This window comes from Schistocerca serialis, chromosome 7 (assembly GCF_023864345.2).
Source record: "Schistocerca serialis cubense isolate TAMUIC-IGC-003099 chromosome 7, iqSchSeri2.2, whole genome shotgun sequence".
Taxonomy (NCBI): domain Eukaryota; kingdom Metazoa; phylum Arthropoda; class Insecta; order Orthoptera; family Acrididae; genus Schistocerca; species Schistocerca serialis.
In genome coordinates, this window is record NC_064644.1 from 488,244,167 (window position 1) to 488,264,291 (window position 20,125).

General features: G+C 40.5%; 1 protein-coding gene across 1 annotated transcript in view; it reads left to right on the forward strand.

The window, feature by feature from the left end:
• The window catches only part of LOC126412242 (46 kDa FK506-binding nuclear protein), an 84,268-nt gene that overhangs the window by 60,794 nt on the left and 3,349 nt on the right, over window positions 1–20,125 (forward strand). Inside the window, exons 4-8 of the mRNA XM_050081734.1 lie at window positions 10,267–10,374; window positions 12,521–12,661; window positions 14,421–14,587; window positions 14,905–15,102; window positions 18,936–19,114. Coding sequence (XP_049937691.1) covers window positions 10,267–10,374; window positions 12,521–12,661; window positions 14,421–14,587; window positions 14,905–15,102; window positions 18,936–19,114 — 793 coding nt within the window. The remainder of the gene's footprint in view (window positions 1–10,266; window positions 10,375–12,520; window positions 12,662–14,420; window positions 14,588–14,904; window positions 15,103–18,935; window positions 19,115–20,125) is intronic.

The following is a 20,125-nucleotide window of genomic DNA, read 5'->3' on the forward strand; positions in this document are numbered from 1 at the left end:
TGGGGAGGTACTGGATTAGCTGTGAGTGTGCCTTTGTCCCAACACGACTTTCATCAATACTCAGTTGCTGGTGTGGAGTGTAGCAGCAATATCCACCAACACTTGAAATTTGGCTGTTGGATCATATAATGGGTGACCAGGAGGGTGAAGTTACGAATTGTCTACAAAATGTAAGAACCGCAACAACAACTGAAACCTGTTGCGTGAAAACATTTGCAAAAACCACGGTGTCAGAAGGTTTGCATCAGTTGATCAATAACTAAAAATTTTCGGTTTATCAGTCCCATATTCAAAATCACTGCTATAAAAGCCCTCATTTCTGATACAGTTGTTGGTTGCCACTGTTTGATTCTCAAATTTGGGGATAAATGCGTTGATTGAATCACCTGGCGAGCGTATCTGTTAGTCTGTCACCATAATAGTAAGAAGCTGCTGCAAAAGACAAAACATGACTTGAAGAAGAAGAAGAAGAAGAAGAAGAAGGAGGAGTCCTCTTCTCCAACAGACATCTCATACTCCGATTCACTTTCTGCAAATTCATCTTCACTTTCACTGCTTATCGTATTATTGTCTAAATCACTCTTATCGAACCTCAACTTCCGCCATGCTGCCGCGGAATACTCAGTAAATATACAACACCAGAGAAGTTTATTTTACTCAAAATATCGCACTGACAATCGAAAAGAGGATCTATATGCTGTGCCTTTGACCTTCCTTCTGCGTCTTGGCTAGGAAATACTAACAACTTTGCCTTCAAGCACAGAAAAAATGAACGAGAAGGGCTTCACAATCGGATCGTTTCTGGCACTAAAATGGTTAATGACGATCCACTCTCTGTAGTGGACACACACACATTCCTAGGACTGGTTTTTGACACTGGATTGACTTCGCTCCCTAGTCTTCGTCAGCTTAAGCAGAAGTACTGGCAGCACCTCAATGCCCTCCGTTGCCTGAGCAGTACCAATTGGGGTGCAGATCACTGCACGCTACTGCAGCTCTACAGAGCCCTTGTCCAATCACAAATTGACTATGGGAGTGTGGTGTATGGTCCGGTTCGGCGACAGGAGCTTTTAGGACGAGTCCAGTGACCAGCGTACTGGTAGAAGCTGGTGTCCCTCCACTGCAGATCAGACTTGCACAACTGCTCACCAGTTACGCAGCACACATTCATAGTTCCCCTGCGTATCCGAATAACCGTCTCCGTTTCCCACCCGTGACAGTCCATCTCCCGCATCTGCGGACCAGATCGGGGCTAATGATTGCTGTTCGCGTGTGGTCCCTTATCTCCGAACTTTAGTCTTTCCCTTTACCACCTCTGCTTGCAGCACGTTCGCATACACCTGCATGGTGTACACCTCGGCTGCAGCTTCGTTGGACCTTTTGCATGGGCCTAAGGACTCCGTTTACCTCGTCGCTCTCTGCTGCTGATTCCTCTCGATTCTTGACGTGTTCTGGGGCTCTGAAGTGGTTTACACCGATGGTTCAATGGCTGATGGTCACGTAGGCTTCGCATTGTTCATGGAGGACATTTTGAGCAGCACTCCTTGCCAGTTGGCTGCAGTATTTTCACTGCAGAGCTGGTGGCCATAGCTCGTGCTCTTGAGTACATCCACTCGTGCCCTGGCGAGTCATTTCTCCTGTATACTGACTCATTGAGCAGTGTACAAGCTATCGACCAGTGCTACCCTCGCCACCCTCTGGTAGCGTTCATTCAGGAGTCCATCTATGCCCTGGACCAGTCCCGCCGTTCCGTGGTGTTTGTGTGGACCGCAGGACACGTCGGAATCCTCGGCAATGAACTTGCCAACAGGCTGGCCAAAGAGGCAACGCGGAAACCTCTTCTGGAGACAGGCATCTCCGAAGCTGACCTGCGTTCTGTCTTACACCTCAGGGTTTTCCGCCTTTGGGAGACGGAATTTCATAACAGCACGCACAACTAACTGCGTATCATTAAGGAGATTATGAATGTGTGGAAGTCTTCCATGCGGAGCTCTCACAGGGAATCAGTTGCCCTCTGCCTGCTCGCTTTGGCCATATGTGGCTAACGCACGGATACCTACTCCGTTGCGAGGACCCACCTCAGTTTCACTGTGGCTCCCAAATGATAGTCGTCCACCTCTTGCTGGACTGCCCACTTTTGGCCTCTCTGCGGCAGACTTTTAACTTTCCCAGCACCCTACCTTCAGTGTTGGGCACTAATGCCTCCACAGCAGCTTTAGTTCTCCATTTTACCTGTGAGAGTGGGTTTTATACTTCTATGAAAGTTTAAGTGCATGTCCTTTGTCCCTCTGTCTCTTCCACCCTAGTGCTTTTGGGGTGGAGGTTTTAATGTGTTGCAGAGTGGCCGACTTTCCCTTTTTATCTCATGGTTGGCCAGCCACTGTAATCTGCTTTCATGTTTTACACTCTTCTTTTTCTAGCATATGTTTTCTTGTCCTCTTTTGTTCCTTTTAGTGTTCGTTGCCTTCCCTTTGTTCTTGTGGCTTTTCCTTTCTTTCGATTTTGTGTTATGTGTTTCCTTCGTTTTATTCTCAAACTTGTGGCACTGTTTCATTAGGAACAAGGTACCGATGACGTTGTAGTTTGAGCCCTTCTCCCACCTTTAAGCCAACCTACCTATGAAATTAACATGTGACAGTTTGCTGATAAACCAACATATCCTATTATTATTATTATTATTATTATTATTATTATTATTATTATTATTATTATTATTATTATTTCATACAGGGAGTGTTGACTACCTACCATCCGCTCTTGGGTGGGATTACCATTTGGAATGTGCCTTATAGCTCTCTGGTATGACCTGCCCATCTTCCTTAGTATATACTTCATGTTCCATCTCCCCCCCCTTTTCTTGCATTAGGTGGTACCTAAGAGTCACGAGTTAGGACCAATCTATTTCAAGGACCTAACGTCTGTCTGCCCCCATGACCTTCTGATGTCTATTCCTTTCAGTTTAATTTTAGGGTACTACTGTCTCTGACACAGATTGTTCTAAAATTATGGGTAGGACAGGCTGTGTGTTTCCGACTCATCCGTCGGAACACCATTAATTTCTAGGAACATGTACTTTTTGACAGAGCCCTTCGCCATTGATATAGCCCACCATTTTATGAAAGACCTCCCTCAGTCGTGTTTTAACTTGTAGTGACTCTGAGCAATCTCCAAGCCGTTGACCGATGTTTATCGTGTCACCCTGTGATACCTGCTATTCATGATCTTCTCTGTGAACTTAATAATACTGCCTGCTCTGTTTTTCTCTGGTCCCAAGTTGTGTGGATACCCAGGGAATGAACTGGCTGACCATTTGGATAGAGATAAGATTATGCCTTCACTTTGATGATCCCAGGGTGGATTTGCGGGTGAAACTAAGGCCTCTGCTCACTTGGAGATGAAACATTGGGTGGGTACTGCTGCTTGTTATAAACTCTGCACTATCAAGGAAACTATTGCTGCATGGCACTTGTCCCAGTGTTCCTCCCAGAAGGAATGCCCCATATGTTGATTCTTTATTGGTCATTTGGTCATACTGGAATGACCCATAGTTTTATTTTATGTAACAAGCATACTCACATTGTAGTTGCAGAGCCTTACTGACATTTGCTCGTATTCTGGTGGAATGCTGGCTCCCCATGCAAGGCATAGCATTCCTAATTATTTTCCTAATGGTTTTTATACTCAATATATTAAATTTTAACTACCTTTTGGCTGGGTTTGTTGGGAGTTGGAACTGTTTCTTGCCACATACTTGGTCAGGGTGACTCTTTACCCTATTTGCTTGGCCTGCTGCCTCCGTCTTCCATTCTTCTGTATTAAGTGCTTTTAGGTGGTTTGCGTCTTTTTCTGCTGCAGCCTGTTTCCCATATCAGGAGCAGCAGTCCATTGATTAGTGGGTGCTGCCTCCTCATCAATGCTTTACTTGTGATGAAATGGGGGTGGGATGGCTGTGGAAGATAGACCATTGCATTCACAGGTGGAAACATTAGTATTACTCACTACCCATCACTCGCTTGCACACGATGCAGAAGCATGTTGCTGGTAGTTTCATCACTATGTATCATCGTATGGTGTGCTCTCAATGAGTGTGGGGCAATGGACATGTTGCCCGACCATGCGACTGAAGAAATATGAAATCTATAAAACTTAATTGCAATGCAGTGGCACTAATAGCCCTGGCAAGTGTTGGAATCCATTTAGAATTTGAATTTCTTAGCAGCTATAGATTTTCCATGTTTTCTGTGGAGGAACTGAAAGCTGTGGGCCTGAGATTTATAAAGTATTAAACACAGTGACTGAATATGATTATGTATGACAAAATGTAAAGTTATAATCTAATATTGAGTGGAACTCTAAATTTACATGAAAATGAAACCTGATGGAATAATACTCGCGTTCAATGTGCAGTTAAAATCGCAATTACGTTGTTATATCTGTTGATGAGGCTAACAACTGACTGTGGTTGTCTATGTTCTTTATAATTAACAAAAAAATTCAGTTGAGCTACACTGTAAGTTCTCTCAAGTAAATCAAGCAAGCAAACTAACATTACTTGTTACAGCTGTTAATATTAAACAGCAATTGATAGTGAAGAGGAGAAGGAAGGGCAAAGGAGAAGTAGTGATGGGCATTATTTGGATAAATATCTAGCTGCATAATTATTCAAATAAGTGGGTCTTTCAAACAGATTTATTTGCAAGTAAATTATTTGTAACTAAAATAATGAATAATATAGAATGCCACTGTGTTTTGTGTGTTTCCTTCTATTGAATTCTATAACTAGCATTTTCCCTTGGCTCTGTCCAGTTTGTGTGATAAATAACTTTTCAATGGACTAAAAAAGTTCCAGATTAAACAGTTAAAAGGTTTTGCAATAAATTTCTCTGTTGCTCTCCTAAGATTATTTATCACTTCTTTCACTTCTAACAATGGCAAAAATGCCAAGTCAAGTGACACTTGGTTGGAGTACTGGCTGTATGTCGGTTCAGAGTTGGACGTCAGGGGTTGTCATCGTGCCTAGTAAAGCACTGTAGTGTTCAGCGCAACCTTCCAGTTCAGTGCAGCTTTACTTACTTTACAGTGTAACAAATGCAGCATGAAAATACTGGCTGACGGCCTTAGAAATTACGCTACCAATGCGGCCCAATTCATCTATTTCTGCCTCTGCCAGTGCTTCCCTCGCACCCTGTACAAACGTGCAAATACTTAATGTAAGTAGCCAAAGATGAGAATGCGGGTGACAGAAAATCTTAATATGCAGCATCTTAGATTACTAACGCTAGTGGATGTGGGTGTCTCCTTAATATAATTAAACACTTTGTGTTTGTAGTGTTACAGATTGGGTGAACCATGCAAGAACTCCATGGTTAGTAATGACTAATGTCAAACTTTTAATGTTTAAAACATTCCTGGGATATTGCTTAACATGGTCATTCAAAAATCTTTTAGAATTGACTCTGAGTAAGCTTGCCATTAAAAGATGGAATAGTTTTTCAATGTTAAATTTGTCTATGCAGCTACATAGAACTTAGATTGAAAAAGTCTAGGAGAGAGAGTGATATTATGAGAAGGAAACTTGCTACTCACCATATCGTGGAGATGCATTGCCTGAGACTGCAGTTGCATGAGAGTTGTGTGTGTGTGTGTGTGTGTGTGTGTGTGTGTGTGTGTGTGTGTTGTTGGCAAAGGCCAATAGCTTCAATTGTGAAAGTTTTTCTGTTGTGCCTACCACGACTCAGCATCTCCGCTATATGGTGAGTAGCGACTTTTCTTCTCATAATATTGTTACATTCCATTCTGGATTTTCCATTGTTTGAGAAGAGAGACCCAGGTTTGAGTGTGTAAGTTCATAACATTGCAGCACACTGGTAACTTTGAGGCAGTGTCGGGGGTGATTCGAAGTATTTCACCTTTTCACACCAACTGCAGTTACTGTAGCAATGTCTTACCTATAATTTAAAAACCAGTAGTTCACCTGCTTTCCTGTGAATGACCAATGTAGGCTTACAGCAAACTACAAGCTACAATAATAGCCAAAGAAATGTTAAAGAAATTGGGTCAGGAATTTCAAATGATGTTATAGCATAAGCAAAAAATTTTTATTTTGAGCAAGACTTGGGAGACGAAGCTTATGTGGGATCACAGTGAATTACTTGCAAAAAAACTAGAGCAGAATTGATGATTTCTCAGTTTTTGTAGAAGACGATTGCGATTTGAAAGTCCTGTGTCGTCATCCTGAAAAAGATTTCAGGGAATATCACACACCAATATTTTCTTCACATATGTAACACTTTTTTTCTTTAGTGTGCAATAATGGCAGATCACCGCAAATCAAACTTTTCAGTCAGATGTTTCTAAAAAAAAGTTTTAAACACTAACTTAAAATCAGCAAAAAGTACATTTGTTTAATAAATGACAAAGAATTGTAGCAGCATTGTTATTCACAAATAATAAATCATTATTTTAATCTCTATTCATAATTCGAATAAATGTGCCCAGTTTTGGTGGGAAGCAAAGCACATCTCACATATGCACACTGCAAATTTGCAGTCTACGTGCGAGAGTATGTGAGCACATTCCTGGTGGATGTCACAACTTTTGGATGAAGGAACCCTTGGCTGAGGGACTCAAGACCTCATTGTTTAATCCTTTACCCCCAGTCAACCATCCAACAAAAATCTGGGCAGTATTAAGGAGATAATTATTGTGTGGTGTTTCTTCTTCAGTTTCTTGAGAGTTCACTGCCTTACAGTGTCTTTGTTTTGGTCAGGTGTGTCTGATTCATGCCTTTATCCTCTATAATCAGCCACCTTCCTCTCTCCCGCCAAATGTGTTGGCAATTCTTTGCTGACAGTAGCTCACACCCTCGTGGAGTGTCCCCTCCTTACAGCAAATTGACCTGTGCAGTGTCTTCAGCTCTCCTTACCTTCAGTGTTGGCTGGTTATGAAAATACAAATGGATGTCTTCTAGTGTATTATTTTTCTTTCTCTAACATCAGCACTCAGATCAGGGTTAGACCAGTTGGTGGAAGGATGCCAGAAGCTGCATGCTGTGCCTCGTCTGTTCCTGTCGTGCTGGCAGCAAATGTTGTTTCCCTTTTACTATGTTTCTATTACATTTCATGTTCTTCGTCTGCTACAACCTCAGTATTATGGACCTTTTTATGTGGAGTGAGCCCTCCTTTATCTGAGTAGAAGGTTGTTAATTACATCATTATTTTATGCATGTCTCTTGTTGCTTGAGGATTAGGTATGGGAGGAGGTAACTGTTACCACAGCTGCAGCTCAAAGCTCCCCTATCTGCTTCTGACATACTGTTAGTTTACAAAGCCCCAATTTGCACCTCTTTTATATTTTGTGGAATTACTTTGTAAGTCTGGGAATTATCAAATGGTCTGGACGTGTCTATACTATTTTCTGTGCACTATGGTACATTTTAGTGGCTTTTGCTTCTGGTTAGTAACATTTTCTCTATGCACTTGTTTTGTGGATGGAGGCCTGATCCCTTAGTTCGGTCTCTTAATCCTGCAAACAACTGAACACTCAATTATGATAGTCCAGTTGAAGGGAAAAAATTGTATCTTGAGAATTTCCACCTTGTGTAAATTTGTCAACCAACCAAAAGGCTGTGAATGAAAGGAGAATAATCTTCAAATTAATCAACTTGCAATTTTAGAATGGCTGTAATATAGAATTGCTAATTAGCTCTGTGGAGGAAGAAAATGCACTGTGAAGTATGACAGTTCTTACACTTCACATTGTATGAATTTACATTTCTTATTGATACTGATGTTTATGGAGTGATGTGATTAAAATGTAGGGGTTCCTTTTTGATGACGGGAAGGTTCCTGAGTGATACATTCAATTTGGAATGTGTGCTTAATGAGAGGCTTCAGTTTTTCATCTGCACTGTACAGTTGACAATTATTGATCTACATTAAATAGTCATCAACTTCTGATCAGTTTGCGTGAGGACGTTCAAACTGCGCGGTTGGCTGCGGGACATAATGGGAATTAGTATGCTCATGCATGGTTTGGTTTAGCAATGAAGCCCACTTTCATTTGGATGGTTTCGTCAGTAAGCAAAATTGGCGTTTTTGGGGGACTGAGAATCTGCTTTTCGCTATCGAGAAGTCTCTTAACCCTCAGTGAATGGGTGACTGTGTGGTGTGCAGTATCCAGCCATGGAATAATCTGTATGATATTCCTTAATGGCACAGTGATTACCGAACGGTATGTAAAGGTTTTGGAAGATGATTTCATCCTCATTATCCAAAGTTACCATGATTTCAACAAAATCTTGTTCATGCAAGATGGAGCTCAATCCCATCGAAGCAGGAGTGTGTTTGATGTTCTGGAGGAGCACTTTGGGGACCGCATTCCGGCTCTGGGGCACCCAGATGCTACTGGCATGGGCTTCAGTAGGGCACCATATTCTCTGGATCTGAACACGTGTGACTCCTTTTTCTGGATCTGAACACGTGTGACTCCTTTTTGTGATGCTATATTAAGACAAAGTGTACAGCAATAATCTCAAAACCACAACTAAGCTGAAAATAGCCATTAAGGAGGTCATCAAAAGCATCTCTATTCAGACACTTCAGCAGATCACAAAGAATTTCGCTATTCGTCTAGTCACATCATTGCCAATGATGGCAGGCTTATCGAACATATCGTAACATAAATCCGAATAGCCGTAGTGATGTTTATACACTCCTGGAAATGGAAAAAAGAACACATTGACACCGGTGTGTCAGACCCACCATACTTGCTCCGGACACTGCGAGAGGGCTGTACAAGCAATGATCACACGCACGGCACAGCGGACACACCAGGAACCGCGGTGTTGGCCGTCGAATGGCGCTAGCTGCGCAGCATTTGTGCACCGCCGCCGTCAGTGTCAGCCAGTTTGCCGTGGCATACGGAGCTCCATCGCAGTCTTTAACACTGGTAGCATGCTGCGACAGCGTGGACGTGAACCGTATGTGCAGTTGACGGACTTTGAGCGAGGGCGTATAGTGGGCATGCGGGAGGCCGGGTGGACGTACCGCCGAATTGCTCAACATGTGGGGCGTGAGGTCTCCACAGTACATCGATGTTGTCGCCAGTGGTCGGCGGAAGGTGCACGTGCCCGTCGACCTGGGACCGGACCGCAGCGACGCACGGATGCACGCCAAGACCGTAGGATCCTACGCAGTGCCGTAGGGGACCGCACCGCCACTTCCCAGCAAATTAGGGACACTGTTGCTCCTGGGGTATCGGCGAGGACCATTCGCAACAGTCTCCATGAAGCTGGGCTACGGTCCCGCACACCGTTAGGCCGTCTTCCGCTCACGCCCCAACATCGTGCAGCCCGCCTCCAGTGGTGTCGCGACAGGCGTGAATGGAGGGACGAATGGAGACGTGTCGTCTTCAGCGATGAGAGTCGCTTCTGCCTTGGTGCCAATGATGGTCGTATGCGTGTTTGGCGCCGTGCAGGTGAGCGCCACAATCAGGACTGCATACGACCGAGGCACACAGGGCCAACACCCGGCATCATGGTGTGGGGAGCGATCTCCTACACTGGCCGTACACCACTGGTGATCATCGAGGGGACACTGAATAGTGCACGGTACATCCAAACCGTCATCGAACCCATCGTTCTACCATTCCTAGACTGGCAAGGGAACTTGCTGTTCCAACAGGACAATGCACGTCCGCATGTATCCCGTGCCACCCAATGTGCTCTAGAAGGTGTATGTCAACTACCCTGGCCAGCAAGATCTCCGGATCTGTCCCCCATTGAGCATGTTTGGGACTGGATGAAGCGTCGTCTCACGCGGTCTGCACGTCCAGCACGAACGCTGGTCCAACTGAGGCGCCAGGTGGAAATGGCATGGCAAGCCGTTCCACAGGACTACATCCAGCATCTCTACGATCGTCTCCACGGGAGAATAGCAGCCTGCATTGCTGCGAAAGGTGGATATACACTGTACTAGTGCCGACATTGTGCATGCTCTGTTGCCTGTGTCTATGTGCCTGTGGTTCTGTCAGTGTGATCATGTGATGTATCTGACCCCAGGAATGTGTCAATAAAGTTTCCCCTTCCTGGGACAATGAATTCACGGTGTTCTTATTTCAATTTCCAGGCGTGTATATTGACTTAAGTGTGTGCATGCTGTAGTTCGTTAACTAATTTACATTTTTTTCACATAGTTCAGTAACTGTCACCTTGTATTGTTGATATTTAAATTTGGTCTGTTTTTATCAGTTGTTATTCTGTTGCAGAAACCCCCCAGAAAAATGATGTTAAAGCCACCAAACAAGAAAAGCGGAAGAGTGTAGGGCATACTCCAGGAAAACCAGCACTGAAGAAGAGCAAAATGGAAAGTGAAGGTACACAATTCCATAGAGCTTATGGGTGACTTTTTCTCCTATCAGGCCACTGTTTTTAAGGTGTTGATTTTAAAACTTCGTAGTAGTTGGCCAGAAGAAAGTAAAACACTAGACTCAACGCAAATTCGGCCCCCAGTAGTCCGGTCTCTCAATAGTCAGGCGCAGATCCAAAAACACGTGCCACAGTGAATTATCGTGTGCAACAATGCGTAGTTAAACAATGCTTTATATACTGTATTTGAAATTGTAGCTTTGTTTACAGTTCGGAATCATGTTTTCTAAAAGGAAACAAGTTATGCTAGACCTCGAGCAGAAAATCGAAATTTTAGGTAAGTTAAATCTAAGTTCTTAGCAGAAAGTCATTGCTGAGGAGTTCAGTGTTGGATGAGCAACTATTTGTGACACAAAAAAAAGATAGTGATATTCAACGGTACTCAACACAAATGGATAGTGTGTTTGGAAAACGGAAGGTTATGCGAAAGAGTGAAAATGAAGAACTGGATGTAGCTGTTTACAGATGGTTCATACAACTCAGTAAAGGAATTCCAGTTAGTGGCCCGATTATAAAGGAAAAAGCAGCTCCATTTAACGAACCACTTGGCAGTAGTAACTTGGTTGCAGCGAGCGAAGGTCGACTATCAAACTGGAAAAAACAATCGCATTCAGCAGCTGACAGTCACCTAACGATAAGAATGCTGATAAGTTTGTAAGCAAGATATGGAAGATAGTAGAGGAAGAAGATTTAACTGCCAATGCCTTGTATAATGCTGATGAAACGGACACTTAAAAGATGCATCCTTCAAAAACATTAGCTGCTAAGAACTAGAAGGAAGCTCATGGTTACAAGCAACAGAAACCGCATGTAACATTAATGGCGTGTTGTAATGTAAATGGTAGGCATAAACTACTGCTTATGGTGTTTGGAAAATCCCAACATCCATTTTGTTTCCGACGCACTGACATAGACTCCACCAGTCCAGTATTGTGCTCAGAAGAAAGCGTGGATGGACAGACAAATAGTCTCTCGTAGGTCATTATTGACATTCACTTCTCATCTCCTTGCTGAACGAAAGTGAAAACTACATTATCAAGGTTATGCTGAAGGTGTGGAAAGCAATTAACATAAGTGATAGTGTTTTCCAAGCAACCAAAGCATGGGATAAAGTGGAGAGTGCTTCCATAATGAACAGCTGGAGAAAATTGTGGCCAAGTTGGATCCAGTAGTGACAGTGATGAGGCAGTCAATTTGGAATCATCAATTACTTTGTACAGATATGTTCCACAACCTTCCAGGAGGAAAAGAAATTGATGATGAAGATGTTACTAAGTGGCTGAATGAGGAATGTAATACGGACCAAACTTCAACAGATGAAGAAATAATCAAAAGTGCGCAAGAAAGTAATGTTGAAAGTGATGGAGAGGACACAGGAGTAGAGCATGAAGATTTCTCACACTGCTGGTGCTGAAGCTGCCGAGGTCTTCCTGGAGTACATTATGCAAAAACCAGATACATGCAGTACCAATGTAATGCTTCTAAAGTGGTTGCATGATAAAGCATGCCACCATCACGTATCATTATTGCGACAGTTCAAAATTGGGGACATGTTTCATATTGAGTCATAAGACTATAATTATGTACAGTAGACACTCAAGGTCTAAGTTTTCTTTGAAAATTAATATATTTTAGCATTTAGTAAAGTGTATCCTCTGTTTTAAAAATGTATACTTTGGTTTGATGGAATACAGTACACTATATCCTGTATGTTTTCAAAATAAATAAAATAAAATAAATTTCAGACACTCAATAATATGGCACTTCTGCTAATCTGGCACCCATGTGTGCCAGGAATGGCCGAATTTGCGAGAGTCTAGTTTATATGAAATAGAAGTGTGATATGTATGCTGGAAGGAATGAATAGTATGTCTAATTTCTGTTTCATGAAAAATATTGTCAGTGACAGGTGATTGCATATTGTATCTACTCAGAACTTCATATTGTCTCTACTCAGAACTTTAGTCTCAATTAGCTTCTATTTTTTACTTTCTATTTTGGATTTTCCTTTTGGCATTGAGATGCTACTGTTGCATTATATGAAGACCGTTTTGAGTGTTTTGCATTGATAAACAGTAGATTGTCTCGTTTTAGATGAAGACGATGGTGATGACGATGATGACAGTGATCTCGAGAGCTTGGGAGACAGTGATGAGGAAATGGAAGTAGAAAGTGGTGAAGAGGATGAAGATGATGACGATGATGGGGAAGAGGAAGAAGATGACTCAGACGAAGGTAAGTCAGGTTGCTCATAAAGTGTGGGCTGTCACAGCCTTTGTGATTTTTATGAGCATTAGACTGTGATGTATGTGTATTTCTTTGCCTAACTTCCAGTGATGTCTCCAGTAGTGGTAGACAATGCATTAGAAAGAAAAATATACTTTGGGCTATGGCCCAATGACCATAAAACAAAAATCACCAAACCCAGGTTGTTGTTAATAAAACAAACTGTGAACTTAACATTAGTCATAAGTAGTGAATGCTGGAATGTGGCTAGTATCTTACTTATTCAGTGCGATAACAATAAGAAGAGTAAATTTATATTACGTTGTATTAAAAATTAAGCTCTAGACAGTCAATCTTTAAAATGCGAGAATGATTCAAAAAGTATCAGCAAACTACTTTTTGTGAAGCATATATATATCACACATATGGACAAGGTCATTTTTTCAACATAACTACCTCCTTGACGATACACTTCTCATACCATTGCACCGACGTTCCTATTCCATTTGAATAAAAGGTTTTTGGTTGTGCCCAATGCAATGAGTGCACCACTTTTTTAACCTCATCATAAGTTTACAATTGTTGTCCTCTGAGAGTGTCCTTCAGGAGTCCAAACATGTAGTAATATGAAGGAGTGAGATCAGGGCTATATGGGGAATGCAATACAGCCTGAAGTCTGTCTCCAAATGACAGAGTTACAGCCATGGTGTGAGGGCATGCATTGTCGTGAAGGGTAAGAGCGCCTCTAGTGTGATGGCTCCATATTGCTAGCTTTAGCTCATTCTGGAACATGGAGCTGTACTTGGCACTGTTCACTTTTTTACCCCTTTGCCAATAGTGGGCCAAAATCAGCCTGTTCATATCCCAGAAGAGGGTGAAAAGGACCTTTCTGGCAGAGGACTGGAGATGTCGCCATTCTGAAGACATTCTTTAGCTTCCTGGTTCATAGTGATGGACCCAGGTTTCATCTCCTGTGACAATGCGGGTCAAAAAGTTGTATCCTTCAGCATTATATTGTGCAAGAAATCATGTGGCAGCATGAACATGTCATATTTTGTTCACCAGCAAGCATCCTATGCATGCATTGGGCACACAAAAAACGGTACTTGAGAACCTCATAATAACAGTAAGAGCAGATCTGCAATTGGTACTCAGTTCCTAGGCTAAAATTTCTAAAGAAATTTGCCGGTTCTCATGAATAATGGTGTCACAATGTCCCACGTTCTCATCAGTAACGGACATGCTGCGACAACCAAAGCTTTGGTCATCTGTGACTGACATACGTCCACTTTTAAAGGCATTTACCCATTCTTACACTCTTCTCTCACTAATACAGTTATCTCCACATCTTTCCAACATCCTTCTATGGATTTGTCAAGATTTTACACCATCTGACCTCAAAAATCATATTGCTGCTCGTTGTTCTATGATGCACACAGCTATGAACACAGCCACTTTGTTTAAACTGCCTTTCCCAATCAGCTTGTCATACCATCTGTTGTTGGCTTATATGCAAGAACCTTCTCAAAACATGCAGCTTTCTTTCCCAGTAGTTTCAAATGCCTGACATGTTAACTGCATTCAGTATTGATAGTTTGCTGCTAATTTCTGAATTGGCGTCTTATAAGAATTGATACAATGATTTTTGTGAGATAATAAATTAATAAAGTCACTAACAATACAGCTTTTTTGGATAACATTTCAGCCTTTATCATAAGATTGTTCATGTTTGATGCTTCACGAATTTGACTAAAATTCTCTCTTTTAGTTGAAGAAGAAACTCCTCAGAAACAGCAACTTCAAGGAAAGAACAAAGAGAAACAACAGAGTGCGCAAAAACAGAATAAACAAGTGAATACTCCAAATGAAATGAAAAAGAAAAAGGGTAAAGGTCCTGATGCTGTAACTCCCAACACTCCAATAGTTCAGGCAAACGTGAGTGCTTGTGCTGGTTAAGTTTTTAATAATTGTAGTGTGGTTTTTTTGTGCTGTAAAAAAATTGTATGTTCCATAAGAGGCAAGTCGAAATGTGAAAATTGACTGAAATAGGTTCGCCAATTTGTTAGTCGTAGAAGTGAAATATGTCTGATTTAAATTTTTTATTTGCTTAAATTGTTAGAAATAAATATTAGGCAGGTTAAAGAGCAATTTGCTATTTAGTATTAGCATTTATATTTATTGTTGAGGGAACATTTAAAATAAACAAATATTATAGTTCATGTAATACTAACAGGCATATGACTTTTTAACAGGGCACTCCAGAAACACAATCAGCAAAGAAAAATAAGAAGAAAGGTGGTGAAACTCCTGGAGACAAAAGTGGGCAAACTCCAAAGCAAGCTCAAACTGGTTCACCTGCTCATACACCACAGAAGAAAATCCTGGAAGGTGGAGTAGCTGTAGAAGATTCCGTAATTGGCTCTGGTCAAGTTGCAAAGCCCGGAAGATTTGTATGTTGACATTTCAATTATGTTTTTATATTTTTCTTGAGGGGTATATTTGCTCAATAGTTAATGTGTATGGAATTGCAAATACGGAATAAGAAAATTGAGGAAGGACCATTAATTCGGCATTAAGCGAATACCTAACTACATAGTTTATTTTCAGAAGGAATTGAGTCCTGTATGCGGTCATCTTTGTGACTCGTTTTAGTGATGTTTCTTCTGCAGGTTTGCATAAGAATGAGTGATGTTATGCGGAACAGATTTTACCATCTTTTAAGTGAATCAGTTAATAAGAAAGAGGACAATAAGTTTTATGTAACTGCTGAGCAATATAATTTTCTGTTAAATGAACTGAAAAATGCAAAAATCATTTCCAATAAATCTGTTCACTATGGACATTTGAAATGATATGATCTCAACAGTGGAGGTGGAGAGAAACTCGTAACACCTATGTCTGCTGGGAAAGAAGAAATTCTTTATTACGTTTGTTTTGATGAACTGTTTGACGTAGTACACGAAATCCACATTTCTATAGGCCATGGGGGCCGAACACAGATGATTGGATGATTGTGGAAGGAGGATCGTAAGTACAAGAACGTGACTTGAATCAATCGTTCCTTATTTGAGATTATGCGAACCATTGAAAAGGGGCGTTGTAGTGAAATCTATCACACATAGTGAAATGAATTCACAATGCCAAATATCGACATGAAAGCAAACCCAGACAGTAAGTCAAAGTTCATACTTGCATACCAAGATCATTCAACAACATTTGTTATCCTCCGCGCACTAACTTCGAAAAGGGCTGATGAAGTAGCATATCATCTTTTGGACATTTTTACCACCTTTGGTGCCCCCAAGTATCCTTCATTCTGATAATGCTGGAGTGTTTTGTAACCAAGTCATTCAAAGTTTATGTGGGTTGTTGAGTGATACAAAGATAGTCCATGGGAATCAGAGGCACAGTCAGTCTCGGGGATCAGTCGGAAGAGCAAATAAAGATATTGAAAATATGTTATCAACTGGGGTGGAAACAAATTAAACTTCAAAATGGTCTGAGGGACTGAGGTTTGTGCAAGCAATGAAAAATAGGGCTTATCATGAAGGGGTTAGATGTTCACCATATGAAGCCATGTTTGGGGTTCCATTGAAAATGGGCATTGCGACCTCAGTTGTTCCACATGATTTAATAAAAAATATAAACACTGAAGAATACTTGGAAACAATGCTAAAACACCACTTCCACGGACTTGCTGGAAATTGAGAATGACAGCCAAGGAATTGATGCCAGTGAATCAAGCACTGGAACAGAAGGAACATAGGTGGAAGGTGCAGTTGCATCAGGTGAGGAAGCACTAGAGATACAGGATTTGATGACAGTTAACAAATGTAATTTGAAATGCCACAGTAGTCAGCCTTGTTGTAACAGAAATTAATTCACAAGGTAACATTTTTACTAAAATCTTCACTAATATGGAATATTGCTCATTATCACATTGGAATGCAATAATGTTTAAAATACGTAAATTTACAATAAATACAGGTTATTTCAATGAATTGCTAAGCTGATTTTTTAATGAATATGGTTTTACCAGTTGATATGAGTACATCCTAAGATTTATCAACGTCTCATGGTAAAAGTTCGAAATCTATGCATATAATAATAAATTTCGAACTTTCACCACACTGTGATTGTAAGTCTTAGATTTCACCAGTTAATTTTAGGATTTACCAATCATCTTACTTTTACAGTAACATACACACACGCCCACGGCAGTGAAAGTGTTCAAAAACAGAATTAGTGACTAAGAATTTTTTGATAGGAAGGACACAGAATGTTTTCTTGGAGTTTCGTTGTCAGATGTAGAAGTAACTGCTGGTGTGTCCAAGGGAAATGTATTGGTTCCGTTGCTGTTGATGTTGTATATTAATGGCCTTGCGGACAATAATCATAGTGTCTTAAGACTTTTTGTGGACGATGCAGTTATCTATAATGAAGTATTGTCTGAAATAATATTCAGTCGGACCTTGATAAGATTTTAAAGTAGTGCAAAGATTGGCAATGTGCTTCAAGTGTTGAGAAAACAAATTTGATATCATATGACTGTAATATCAAAGAGTCACAGTTGTAATTGGCCAACTCACACAAATACTTGGGTGTGACATTTGTAGGTATATGAAATGGTATGATCACACAGGCTCAGTTGTGGTAAAGTTGGTGGTAGACTTTGGTTCATTGGTAGAGTACTGGGGAATACCAATCAGTCTAAAAAGGAGATTGCTTACAAATCACTTGACTCATTCTAAAATATTGCTCAAGCATGTGGGACCCATACCAAATAGGACTAAATGGCAGTATTGAATATGTACAGAGAAGGCCAGCACGAATGGTCACAGGTTTGTTTGGCCCATGAGAGATTTACAGAGATGCTGAAGAAATTGAAGTGGTAGATTCATGAACGCAGACGTAAAGTATCCCGAGAAAGCCTTCTTGTCAAGTTTCAAGAACGAGCTTTAAATGAGGATCTGTGGATATGCTACAACCCCCCCCACCCTCACCACCACCACCACCACCACCACCATTTGTCATTTATGTAGGGAGTGTCAGGAGAAGATAAGCTTAATTACAGCCTGCCCAGAGGCACTTCGAAATCACTCTTCCCATGCTTCATATGTGAATGGAGTGGGAAGAAACCCTAATAACTGGTACAATGGGATACACCATCTGCCATGCACTTAACAGTGGTTTGTAGAGCATAAACATATATACACAGATTACTGGCCTCTTTCTGTCTGTCAGAATGAACTTAGTGTTTCTCATATGTTAAGCCATTTTACTGACTGAAAGCTCCATACATAATCTTACGTGAAGCTCACCTTGAGGGTTCTTTCACTTTTAGTGATCAATGTAATAAGCTTTCTCATTTCATAAAGTTATTCATTTGGATATAATTTGCTGTAAAATAGACAACTAATTCTACCACTTCATTCACATTTAGCCCCACCACCTTTATTCAAAAATAATTTCTTGTGCTGTTTTAGCCAGAACTAATCATTTAGGCTGAAACACATTAAAGTGTACTTTTTGTTGTGTTGAGGTAGACAGGTGGTATTTAAACCTATAGTTTGGAGAATTTTAGTGTGAAAAGTTTGGATGTACTGCAGTTAAAATGGATTGATGATGTTCCTATTAAAAGTACAAATGTGTTTCTTCCTTTAGAGGATATTAAAATCCTGAAGAAATAGAACTGATTGTGGTGCATCCTTCACTATCTATCTTCATGGCTGGTGTTGTACCTTGTCTTTCTGTTGTGTGAAAGTGTCCCTTACTAGCAGTCTGCTGCAGCAGGTAGAACACACAATGTCTGTCTGTGTTTGCACAAAAATTGGGAGCCACAGGCACAGACAGCTCGAAGCTGCTTATCTGTGCTACTCTAAAGGCCTGAATTCTGCATTACTCCCTTTGAAGACCACACACATTCTTTAAATTTGCGTATGTGACATGAATGCTGGTAAAGTTTCCTAGTACAAGATGTGGTGATAAATTACAAATATATATTGATATGAGAACTACGTAATTTTTTATGTGGATGTTGTGCAGTTGACACACACATTGGGTGGATATGAAATCATTGAAAACCGTCTTTCCAAGCAGACTGGGAGAACTGGGATCATCTCCAAATGGCTTTACGGCTGTCAGATAGAATATGTGTTGCTGTGTCCAAGACTTGTCTTTAGTTTTAAACTTACCATTATTTAACAGAAATTTAGGATTAGGTAATGATGATTTTACAAGGTTCATGTTCTGTACTTTAGGAAATGAATATTTTGTTTTCCAGGTTACTGTGTATTACACAGGTCGTTTGAAGCAAAATAACAAGAAGTTTGATGAAACCGTACAAGGACCTGGATTCAAATTTAGGTTAGGAAAAGGTGAAGTAATAAAAGGATGGGACATTGGAGTTACAGGAATGAAAGTTGGAGGAAAGAGGAAACTTATTATTCCCCCTCATATGGCGTATGTACTTTTAATAGCTACTTCCAGTATTTTTTATATAAGCTATTTCATATTTTTAAACAAAAGCTGAAATTATTTTTTTTTTAATTCAGTTAAGTAAATGTAATTTATTGCTTTGTGTTTATTTTAATGAAGGTATTGCCTAAAATTTGTTTGAAATGACTGATCTGAGAAATTTTAGCAGTAAATTGAGAGAGAACATTCAACAAATAAATATTGATATTAATAATGAAAATATCAAGATGTTGAATTTGTCCAGTTGTTCCAGGTGATACGGATTGCAATGTCACACACTTTTCAGGAGGGATAGTTTGCTCAAAATTAATTTTTATACGCAGACCAGAAATCTAGACAGAGAAAAGTTATTTTGACCAACTGTTGGCTAAAAGTAGTGCTCATACTACAGCTGTAGTTCTGTTACACGCATTTTTCCCATTCTGCTTGCTGTGATGTAAATATTCCCTGCTGTCCTTGCAAGATCTCTCGCACTAGAAAGAATCGCAGGGGCAGAGAACCTCCAATACAGTAAAATAAATAACTTCCCAGTCAATTTACCATCCCGATTAACAGTTGGCATAGTCGTATGCAAACGGTTACACCATTGATGTTAGTTGATCTTGATACAACTCTTGAAACTGCTAATTTCCAGGTTCCTTTCATGTGCATTTCCTTTTCAAATCCTGATTGGTCGGTGTTGAAAACAAATTACTTAGTGAACAATGGGATACGTTTACCTCATCTACAAATTTTTGGGCCGATTTTGCAGTTTGCTGTGCATTGTCAAGATAACACTTTGTAAATTTGTTATGTTAAGTCTTCCAATTCTGCAGCACTGCTTGAAGCTATGCAACCATCTGCTGCTTCCCTTAAAATACCTGTAATCTGTGATGCACATGATTCTATATGCATAATATAGTAGATGACTATCGTGCATATCCTGTAAATTCCATTGATCATCTTTGAAACACGCAAACGCCAGGTTTTGTAAAACATGTACTTTGTCCTCATAAT